Here is a 10,762-nt window from a genome sequence, read left to right as displayed (position 1 = left end):
CGGTCCCTCAGTGATCCCAGACAAAGCGTCCAGAAGACCGAGAGCATCTCAAAGAAAGCAGAGCCCAGAAACTGCTGTGTCAAGTGCTATCTATGTCTGTGGCTGCTGCTGCTAGCTGCACTCCCCCACGTTGTGATAAGGACCAAAAGATGCTCTCACCCCCCCTCCCCCCAGCCTCATCTCAAGAAAAGCCATTTTCCTCCTCCCGGAATAGACAGCACCAGACATCGATCTCCTCTGCAGCGTTGTTTGCCCCTGGGCAGCTCTGCTTACAGAAAAGGCCATCGACAACCCAAACAGACACTTCCACTGTAACCCAATCCTGCACTGGGCTGGCAAGAGGAGCCTGCAAAGTGGCCAGCAGAGTCCCTCCGCACCGCAGCGGGGAGCGAGGCTTCACTCCTCATCCCAGCACCTGCGCCTACCCCTATGGGATGGGGGTACCCTTGGCTCTGCTGGACAGTTCATCCTCCACAGTCCCACACAGCCAGGCAGGTTGCAGTGACACGTCCTTGGCCCCAGGTCCCTGAATGGGGGCATGCAGCCCCCTTTTGGGGTGGCGCTGGCCCCACAGCTGCTGCCAGCCCACCCCAGCTCCCAGCCGGGGCAGGTGAGCAGGACTGCAGGGTTTGGTCCTCCCAGATGGGCACGGTTGCAGTCCTGGGAGCGCCGTGCAGCACGGTTGGGGAGCCGGCCCAGAGGAGAGGTGGCTGTCTGGCTGTGTAAGGGGGGTCCCGGGCTGCTGAGCACCTGCGAGGTCCTGCTGGCATCATCAGGAGAGGAGCCCAGCCCGGCTGCCACGCCACGGTCAGGCAGAGCATATGCTCCAGCAGCAGGACCCATTAATGAGTTCGGCCACTGGCCAAAAGCCCCCTTCCTGGCTGGTCCCCGCAGGGACCTATTTTGGGCAGGAACGAGGAAGCTCTTCATTCCCCTGCTAAAAATAGGGACCTTTCTCAGAGGCGGGTCACCGCGTTCACACTGGAGCGCGGAGCTGGCAGGGGGGCAGGCAGGAAGGGGGCCCCGCAAGCCCCGTCCCGGGAGCGTGTGGCCAGCGCTTCTCCCCGCCTTCGCTCCCCACCGTGGGACCAGCGTCCCCGCTTCGCCCCGGGCGAGCCCGCTCCCACCGGGGTGGCCCTGGAAGCAACGGGACCCTCACGCCCAGCAAGGCATCGGTCCCCGCTGTCCCGCCGCTGGGAGCCGGGGCACCGCGTGGGGGGTCCCCCATCGCCGCTCCCCTCCCGAGGCTGTGGGGAGGGTGCGCGGGGACGGTCGCAGCGGCGGGTGTCCTCGCCAAGAGATGCCGATGCTTCCACCTAGCGGCTCCTGCTGGCTCAGCCGCAGCGGCCGGCGGCCCCGACTGTCCCCTCCCGTCCCCTGGCACGGGACCCCCGGCAGGACGGCGAAGCCTCGCCGGCACCCGGCACCGCCAGCATCCCTCGCTGATCCCCCGGGCCCCCAACAACCCGGGCGGCCCTGGCCAGCCGGGAGCAGCCTCCCCAGAGGGGTGCCAGCACCCCAGAGAGCCCGGTACAGCCCCCCCGGCATCCGAGGAGCCGGCAAGACCTGGCACGTAGACACGGGCGCACACGCAGCGGGCACACGCGTGGCTGGGGAGCCTTTTATTGAGGGTGAAGGAGGAGAGGGAGGCGCCGGAGCTGCCGGAGGGCAGGGAGCGGGTGACTGCTGGCCCTGGGGATGCCAGGACGGGCAGACGGGCCCTTTGCCGTGCCAGCGGCCAGGCAGCCCGGGCTTTTCTGTGCGCGGGGACAAGCTGGCAGCAGGGGCTGGGTGCCATGCCGGTGGGGTATCTGCATGCCAAGGTAGCTATGGCGAGTAACATACAACCAGGTTATTGCGGCTTCACGGCATGGGTGCCTCGCCCCAGAGGTGGGTGTACGAGATAATACTTATGTCTTATACAGCGCTGCTGAAGGGATGCTCCCTACCACCTGCGGGGTGGCAGAAGGGCTGTATTCCCACCCTGCGCTGGGTGGCAGCAGCAGAGCAGGGTGGATGTCCTGGGGTCCTGGCTCCCACACGGCTGGACCCCAGAGCACCATTCCCTGGGGTGCTGGTGACTGGGAAGGGGCACGTGCCCCAGCTCCAGCCGCAGCTGAGCGCAGGCTCAGGCAAAGACAGCGGAGTTTTGCCAGTAGGAGTAGACAAGGAAGCCGGTGAAGGTGCTGTCCGTCTTGACGCTGGCGTAGAAGCCGATGTAGTCCCCCACACCCACCTGCACCCACACCTCATCCTCGGGCTCCAGGCGGACCAGGCTTCCCCCTGAGAGCGAGGTGGGCTTGGGCCAGTTCCCATAGTACTGGAAGAAGGAGGCAATGGACTGGCCATTCTTCATGATGTCAAACTGGAGGCTGGCACGGTAGACAGTGGCGTGAACGGCAAAGTAGTAGAGGCCGGGCACCTCGCAGGTGAACTTGCCCGTGGTGGGGTCATAGTGGCCCTGCTCATTGATGAGCACCACATCGAAGCGGATGGGCTGGTCGGCCAGTGGAGGGCTGCGTGACTCGGAGCGCTTGGCGCTGAAGGCTGAGCGAGGCGCCACCGCACACTCACCCTGTGCCCCCTTCTCACCAGGCGTGCCATCCACGCCGGGGCTGCCCGTCTCCCCACGGGGACCAGGTGCTCCTGGGGCACACAGGAGAGGGACAGGGTTACTTCTAAGCCACAAGCACTGGCATGTGCAAATCCCCCTCCCCAGTCTTTCTTACCAGGAGGGCCCATCTCGCCCTTCTCCCCCGGCATCCCCATCGCCCCATCTCGTCCATCTCGTCCATCTCTGCCTGGCAGACCCTGGCCCCCATGCAGGCCTGGGGTCCCCGGGATGCCTGGCTGCCCTGAGCACAGCCCAGGGATCTTGTTGTCTTCAATCTGCAGGGAGCTGGTGACGAGGCCAAGGAGGAAGAGGAGAAAGAGCTGCTTCATCTTGTCTGCCGTGCAGGGGCTGGAAGGGAGCAGAGAGGGGAAACAGCTCTGGGGACCTCAGTGAAGAGGGCAGGGAAACAGACTTGCAGTGCCCAGCAGGGAGTGGGTGCCGTGGGTCGGTGGGGCACAGTTCCTCCTTTTTTTCTCCCTTGCTTTTTTGGCTGCTCCACACAGTGAGGCCCGACTGCTGGCTGCACCTGCCACAGCATCCCCATCGCCAGCTGTGCTGCTGCACCGTCCCGCAGCCCCCCGGCATGCCCTGCCGTGGGACAACTCGTGGGGTTATTGGGGACAGGGAGCTAGGGAGGGAGCTGTGGCATGAGTGGGAAGCAGAAGCTCCGTGCGTACAGATGCGGGCTGTTTAGCTGCCACATCGGCAGCGTGCCGGCTATGGGCGTGCTGGCGGGGGACGGTTGAGGTGTCAGCGGAGGGCAGCGGGTGAGCCGCGAGCCGTGCGCGGGGTGGGGTTGTTGCATCCGGGCGGTGCGTGGCGGGGCGGCAGCTCGGGGAGCACAGGGCTGCGTCGTGGCCCGGCCCTTGGCAACATCTGTGTTGCCGGCAGCTCCGCTCCACACCCGGCCGGCTCCCTGGGGCACGGCTGTCCGGGCTGCAGCATCCCCGGCTGCGCTGGACCACCCTGGTGTCGGAGACCACCCCGCTGCCCGGGCTGCCCCCGGCCCTTCCCACATCAGCACGGCGAGAGCGGAGCCCCACGGCCAGCGCTGGCCCCCTCCCCGTGGCCTTGCCCAGGGAAAGCTGCTCTCTCCCCGCTCCTGAACGCGACGGCTGCAAGAAAGAGGAAAAGGAGGAGAAAAAGTGCGTCTCCTCCGCCCCGGCGCCGCAGCCAGGACCCCAGCAGCCCCAGCTCCCCCCGGCACAGGGCGGACAGAGCTGGGGAGCCCCACTCACTGCGATCCCGCGGCTCCTGCCTGGCTGCTCTCGGCGTGGAAGGGCTGCGGCTCTTCCTGACCACTTTGCTCTGACGAAGGCCCTAGGAAAGGCAGCCTCTCCACCCCCCCCCTCCTCCTCACGTCTCTCCTCCCAAACTCCAAAGGAAATCAAGGGCCTTAGGAGCCAAAAGCTACAAGACACGGGGAAAGAGAAAAATAATCCCATGGTGTCAGAAGTACTGTAAGCAGGGGGAAGGGAGAGCAAGGCAAACAGCCTGGCAAAGGGGGAGGAGGTATGAGCTTCAAACCACTTTGGCTGAACACGTCTGAGCACCCGGGCGGCAGGATGGTGGGAAGGGAAACGAGAGAAAACAGGCAGCAGAGTGGAAGTGGAAAAAGAGAAAGTCCGAGGGAGGGAAACCCAGTGAAGACAGGGAGGGTTGGAGCAGCAGAAGGAAAAAGGGAGCCCTTGGAACATGCGGGTCCCCTGACTGGCAGCCTCAGGGCTGTCCCGGCAGCAGGGCTGAGCAAGGAGGATGGCAGGGCACGCGCGGGCTGGCAGTGCCAGCCCCGGGAGCGCCTGCAGGGAGCTGGAGGGGCCAGCTGGGGGTGCCTGGGGGCAGGCGTGGAGCCAAGCAGGCAGGGATGCGCTGGGCAGCAGCAGGCAGGGATGCGCTGGGCAGCAGCAGGCAGGGTGTGCTGGGCAGCAGCAGGCAGGGATGCGCTGGGCAGCAGCAGGCAGGGATGCGCTGGGCAGCAGCAGGCAGGGATGCGCTGGGCAGCAGCAGGCAGGGTGCGCTGGGCAGCAGCAGGCAGGGTGCGCTGGGCAGCAGCAGGCAGGGATGCGCTGGGCAGCAGCAGGCAGGGTGCGCTGGGCAGCAGCAGGCAGGGTGCGCTGGGCAGCAGCAGGCAGGGATGCGCTGGGCAGCAGCAGGCAGGGTGCGCTGGGCAGCAGCAGGCAGGGATGCGCTGGGCAGCAGCAGGCAGGGATGCGCTGGGCAGCAGCAGGCAGGGTGCGCTGGGCAGCAGCAGGCAGGGTGCGCTGGGCAGCAGCAGGCAGGGATGCGCTGGGCAGCAGCAGGCAGGGTGCGCTGGGCAGCAGCAGGCAGGGTGCGCTGGGCAGCAGCAGGCGGGTCACGGCAGGCAGAGCAGCGCTGCGGTCACGCCGGGAAGCAGGGCTAACCCTAGGGAACCACAGGGCACACGGCGAAGCTGGGACCGTGCCGGGCTTTCGAAGGCACTCCCAGCTTGCTTTTAACTCGTTCCAGCACCGAGTGCATCCAAGGGACACGGTCAGGCGCTGACTGGTGGGGCGGCGCTGTGGCTGGGGGAGTCCCCGTGCCCTGCAGCCGCTTGCAGCAGCTGGACATGCAGGAAGCAAAGGAGCCCGGAGGGCTCGAGTCCCCAGCGCAGAGGTGGCTCTGCAGGAACAGCAGCGTTGTGCTGGCTGCAAGGGCAGAGTGCGCCGGCCACAGAGGGTCCTGCTCCCGGTAACCCCACTGGAGCACGGGACTTTCCCACAGGCCCAGGGTGAGAAAGGGCAGCAGGAAGCATTCTGGCACTGCTGGCTTTCTCCTCTCTGTGTGTGGGTGACATTGCTGGCCGAGCATTCCTGCCTCAGATGCCCATTCCTGCCTCAGGTGCCCAGGTGCTGCACGCTGGCAGGGAGCTGTCTGGCTCCTCTCTCCCAAGGTGTGAAGGGGCTGTTGTTTTTGGCCAGCTCGGAGTTGGTTTGTGGCTGCAGTGTTGACAGGCTTGCGGCCATCAGGGTGGCCTGAAGCCAGCATGGCCAGAACTCAGCCAGCAGGGTCACGGCCCTTGCTGGAACAGGATCCCCTCTGTGCACCATAGGGCCACCAGCCTGAACAACTTCAAGACTCATCCATCTCTCGGGTCCCTGCAAGCCCCCCAGTCCATCAGGGGCACAGCCAGCAGTCCATTCTCCACTGTAGCCAGGCAGTCTCTCCTGTGACCCTACATTCCTGCTCAGACCTCCCCATTTCAGCTCTGGCTTCCCTCCCTTGGCCCGTGTCTCAGTTTGCCCTCAGATCTGGCACAAGCCACAAACAGACCCTCCCCAAATGAGCCAACTCCTCCATCTGGTTTGTCAGCTGCTCACGCTGTTTATTCTGCTGGCTCTGGGGCTGCAGGACACAGGCAGGTCTGGGCTTTTCTCCTGCCTGCAACCTGGCTCATCTCAGCCCAGCTTTGCCCTATTTGGGGACCACTAAATGTTCCCCTGCTAGGCTAGCAGCTCCCTGAGGGCTGCTGGGAAGAGACCGCACGCAGCCTGGAGAAGCTGAAGCCGAGAAGTGTGCTGGGAACATCGCACACCTGGGGATGGCTGAGGATGGAGACACAGCGCCCAACCCTCTTGCCTCTGTCCTAGTTGCTTGGCAGCGGGACTTTGCATGGGCAAAGCCCCTCCAGCACAAGCCCATGGCATCCGGGCACTGAGCTGAGGGCTGAGCGGAGGGGCTGACCTCAGGGCAGGCAAGGAGGAGCCAGGCAATGGGGTTCTATGGATGGGGACAACCCCAGCAGCTGGGTATCTGCAACAGGAGGATGGGATGGATTTTGGGGTGAGGGGGTGGCTCTGGGCAGGCTGCTCTTCTTCTCTTGCTGGGTCAGGGCTGGAAGCACTCTATGGGGTCATTGGAGTCGGGCAGGATGTTGCAGTTGATGGGCCAGAGGATGCCGAGGAGGCCAAGGGACTGCTGGCAGCGCAGCTCTGCAGCCAGGCACACCGCTCGGCAGGGCTGCAGGACACCCCCATCCGGGGTGCACTTGGGCACGAAGAGGCTGCAGATGAGGAGGCGGAGGTGCTGGTAGCAGGCGAGCTCCATCAGCGTCTGTGGGACGGTGCGGTGAGCATGGCATGGCATGGTGTGGTGTGGTGCGGGCAGACCCACGTGCAGCCCCCAGACAGCTCACCTGATAGTCCTGCAGCACCTCAGCGGCTCCCTCCTGGTCCGGGATAGCCAGCCAGATGTTGGGGAAGGAGGTGGCATTGTATCCCAGCCCCAGGCACATCTCCACTTCCACAGGCTCACAGACAGATCCTGCCACAGGACAAGGTGCTTCACTTCTTATGGCAGCAGCGATGCCCAGCAGGTGTGCCTCGGGCAGACGGTAGCCACAGGGCAGGTGGGCTCAGGTGAGGCTGAGTGCCAAGCAGAGCACGCAGGGGTGGCACTCACCAAAGGGTGGGTAGGAGACCCCAGTGCAGTTCAGCTCATCGGTGCCATCAGGGCAGTCGTGCCAGCCGTCACACACAGACTCCAGTGCCCGGCACTCACCGTTTCCACAGGAGAACTCTGCAGGGCTACAGGTCTCTGTAGGATGAGAGGCGCCAGCACAGCAGGACATGGGCTCGGGCATGGGGATGGACAGAGAGCAGGCTGGTCATGGCTGGGAGTCAGCCTCTTCCCATGCTGACCACCCCTGTCTCTGCTCTTCTTCATCGAGAGCATTTTTTCTGGGGCTTTATCCAGTCTGGCCTTGAAGACCCCCAAGGACGGTGCCTGCACAGCCCCTCTGAGCAGCCTTCGTCCCTGCTTGTCTACCTACTCTCTGTGGCATTGCGGGCTTGGTAGGTGGCAAAGAACCCATCGTCTGCTACTCCCTCGTCTGCCACGAAGAGGACAGTCATGACATGGCGTGAGGAGGTCAGGGTGGGTGGCATCTGGTGGCCACAGAACCTGCCAGGGTTGTGGGGCAAGGGATGGGGCCAGGGTGGGCAGCAGGGCTGACCAACACTTGCCCAAACGCTGTCCTCCCGTGGCTCTTCCTCACCAGCCCACGTTGCGCCTCAGCTGAGCCACGGGAGCCAGGTGCACCCAGGTTGGTGCAGCAGGGCTGGAGGCAGCAGGGGGGTGCTGTACCTGCCCATGAGGCTGGCGGCCCCTGTGCCTGCGCTGTCGTGCACCTCCACGAAGTCGAAGCTGCAGTCCTCGTGTGACTCCAGGCTGAAGTTGTGGAAGTGCAGGTCGATGACGTGGCCCACAGGCACCGAGATCTGCCAGAGGCACAGCTGCAGGGCAGGAGGCAGCCAGCGACACCCGTGAAGCCAGACAGGGGCACGCAGTGGGAGGTTGCCTTCCTCCCTGCCTGCCCTCGCCCTCCTCCCACCTCCATCCTGCCCGCATCCCTCCTCTCACCTGCTGGTGCGGGTATGGCTGGGGATGGCCTGGGGTGGAGAAGTGCCCCTCCAAGGCGGTCAGCGGCCCCCCACACTCTGGAGAGACTCACACACGTGCAGCTTTACCCTCTGCCCCTCTCCCTTCACCATTTCCCCGCTCCCCTGCATCCCACTGCCCATCGCCGTGCCCTCTGGGCAGGTGCCGCAGGGGCTCTGGGCTGCAGGCAGGGGGCTGGCCCACCTTTGTGCTTCAGGCTGCAGTTGGCCTCGTCGCTCTTGTCCGTGCAGTCATGGAAGCCATCACAGACGAAGCCCAGGTGGAGGCAGAGGCCCTGGTCACACAAGTGCTCGTCCCAGGCACAGCTCTCTGCAGCATAAGCAGAGACGGCCAGGCTGGTAGTGGCATCCTACTGGGCAACTTCCCCTCCACCAGGTGTTACGGGAGACCCCCGGTGCTACCCCCCGCCTGCCCACAGCCGGGAGTCCCGGCAGTGCTGGGTGGGGGCACTCACTCTCACTGGGGGCCACGGCGCGGTAGCGGGCGCTGAAACCCGGGGCACCCACACTGCTGTCAGAGACGAAGGTGACACGCAGGTGGTTGGAGTTGGTGTTGAAGGTCGGAGGGGCCACATTGCCACAAAACCTGGGGGTACAACAAGGGGTGAGACTGCTCACCCACGGAGATGCTGCCCCCTCCCCACTGCGCCACCATATTCCCCGGGTACGAGGAGCCCTACCTGGTTGGGCCCCCCTGAGCCGGGGTAGGATTCGTGCTGCCAAACCCCAGCTCTTCATAGAGCTCCACACGGTCAAAGAGGCAGGAGGCAGTGCCCTCCACGCTGAAGGTCTCCATCTTCAGCTGGATGGCGAGGCCAGGGCCCACCTTGATGTGCCAGATGCAGAGTGCGTCGGGTGGGTAGGGGCCGGGGTAGTTGGGGGAGCTGAAGGAGCCCTCAGGGCCGCGCAGGGTCCCGCCGCAAGCTGCACGGGGCAAGAGCGTGGACATGAGCTAGTGCCGCGGGCACCGCCATCCCAGCACGCTCACCCATGTGGGACTTACCTGGTGCCGCCGTGCTGGCTGTGGGCAGCCAGCTCTGGGTTGGGACGGCAGCTGTTTTGGGGGCTGGGGAGTCCCTCCGGGTGGGTGCCACGGTGGTGGCAGCGGTGCCGCGGGCGGGTAGGGCTGCAGCTGGGGCACCGGGTAGCTGCGGGGTTGTCAGCTCTGTGCCCAGGAAAGAGCAGGGACAGCTCAGCGCCAGCGGAGAGAGATGGCTGCAGTACGGGGAATGGGCTTTGGAAGCCCACCCAGCCCCACGTCCCGTGCTCCCATCCTATCCCACGCATGTGCAGATCCCAGGGGATCCCACACAGCTCTCATAGGGGCCAGTGACCTTGCCACATCCTGGGGAAGTGGAGATCCCCCTTTCTCCTGCGCATGGGGGCACTATCTCATCAGGATGGGCAGACCCTAGGAGGTCCCAAGTAGGATGGACACTCTTGCTGTGCCCTTGTCCACCTCCGAACTGGTTCTGTGTCCCCTACCCCATCCCCCAGCTCTCCCTGCTTGGGCACTCACGGTGGATGATGATGCCCAGCAGGAGGGCGATGAGGAAGAGGAGGACGGCGCTCATCAGAGCCACGCAAAGCCAGGTGAACTTGCAGTCAGCGCGGTACTGCCAGCCTGCCTGCCCCCAGAGCTGCTGACCTGTGGGAAGGCGAGGAGAGCAGGCAGAGCCAGGGTGCTACCAGCCTTACCCCCATGCTGCTTCCTCCCTGCACGGCTGGCTGAGCCCTGGCTGGACATGTCCCAGCCTCTTGTCCCTGGGGTGCTAGTGGGTCCCCTAATCAGCCCCAGAGCCCTGCAGGGAACTTGTCCCACCACCCCACTCCCAGAACAGCAGCTGCTCCTGCTGGCCCTGTGGACAGGCATGTGCATAGAAGCCCCCAGGCTAGTACCAAGGCCATCCGGGGAGGACTTGGGGTTGGTCCTGTCCTTGTCTGGTGGGTGCTCCGTGCTTAGTGCTGCCTGAGGCTCCTCGCCCTCAAAGACAGGGTTGCAGAACTCGGTCTGTAGGAGAGGGAGCACAGGTGGCACCATGAGAAATATGCTGTGGGGACCTATGGGTGGCAAGGTAGGAACCCCTAGGTAGCACCCCCACCCTCAGCCCTACCTTGCTGTGGTCCAGAGCCTCAGGACAAAGCGTGATTTCGGTGCAGTTTTTCATGGCAGCAGACGATTCCCAGCGCAGCCTGGCTAAAAGCCTCCCCAGCACGCTCTGCCCCCCGGCACCGCCGCCTGCCCCACCACCTGCTCCCCCCCAGCTGCCCCCATTGCGGCTTGGGGTCCCCCGCTCCATGCGGCAGGGCAGAGATGGTGGCAGTGCCAGCTGTGCCTACACGTGCCACCCCAGTGCTGGACCCCCCAGAGCCTCAGGAGCCATGGCCACCCTGCCACAAGTGTGGGGAGCCCCGGGAGGCTGACAGCCCCAGTCCCTTCTGCAGGCCCCTTCCCCCTCGCCCCGTTAATCCAGCTCAGCTGAGGAAGCCGAGGTCAGGCTCTGGCACGGAAAGCCAGAGTCTTAAAGGGGAAGGCATGCTCGCACCTGCCTTGCAGGGACCCCGTCCCACCAGGGACCCTGCTTCCAGGTGCACAGAGGGGCTGTTGGTTTGCCTGCTGCCCCTGGGCTCCCTGCCAGCACAGGGTGGCACTGAAGGGGCTGTGTTGGGGAGCCTGGGCTGAACACGTCCCTCCTTCCCTTGTGCCTCCCCAGCACCGAGCTCCTGAGCC

The 10,762-nt window shown here is 65.0% G+C and overlaps 2 protein-coding genes across 2 annotated transcripts; both read right to left on the bottom strand.

Moving 5' to 3' along the window:
* Positions 1-1,603: 1,603 nt before the first annotated feature.
* Positions 1,604-3,974, bottom strand: C1QTNF5 (C1q and TNF related 5). The gene is made up of 3 exons (XM_082070287.1): positions 3,853-3,974; positions 2,730-2,962; positions 1,604-2,646 (listed from the first exon to the last, which is right to left on the bottom strand). The coding sequence occupies exons 2-3, from the start codon at positions 2,941-2,943 to the stop codon at positions 2,129-2,131; spliced, it is 732 nt and encodes a 243-aa protein (XP_081926413.1). The 5' UTR covers positions 2,944-2,962; positions 3,853-3,974; the 3' UTR covers positions 1,604-2,128.
* Positions 3,975-6,012: 2,038 nt separating this feature from the next.
* On the bottom strand, positions 6,013-10,236 carry MFRP (membrane frizzled-related protein). Its single transcript, XM_082070403.1, has 13 exons — positions 10,146-10,236; positions 9,931-10,042; positions 9,551-9,679; positions 9,035-9,196; positions 8,712-8,955; positions 8,487-8,617; positions 8,216-8,341; positions 7,994-8,070; positions 7,718-7,866; positions 7,404-7,534; positions 7,034-7,168; positions 6,768-6,895; positions 6,013-6,685 (listed from the first exon to the last, which is right to left on the bottom strand). The coding sequence occupies exons 1-13, from the start codon at positions 10,197-10,199 to the stop codon at positions 6,461-6,463; spliced, it is 1,803 nt and encodes a 600-aa protein (XP_081926529.1). The 5' UTR covers positions 10,200-10,236; the 3' UTR covers positions 6,013-6,460.
* Positions 10,237-10,762: the final 526 nt, after the last annotated feature.

The sequence above is a fragment of the Streptopelia decaocto genome (genome assembly GCF_964273445.1).
Source record: "Streptopelia decaocto genome assembly, chromosome: 21".
NCBI lineage: Eukaryota > Metazoa > Chordata > Aves > Columbiformes > Columbidae > Streptopelia > Streptopelia decaocto.
The sequence above is the reverse complement of the archived record's forward strand: the minus strand, read 5'-3'. Positions and strand labels throughout refer to the sequence as shown.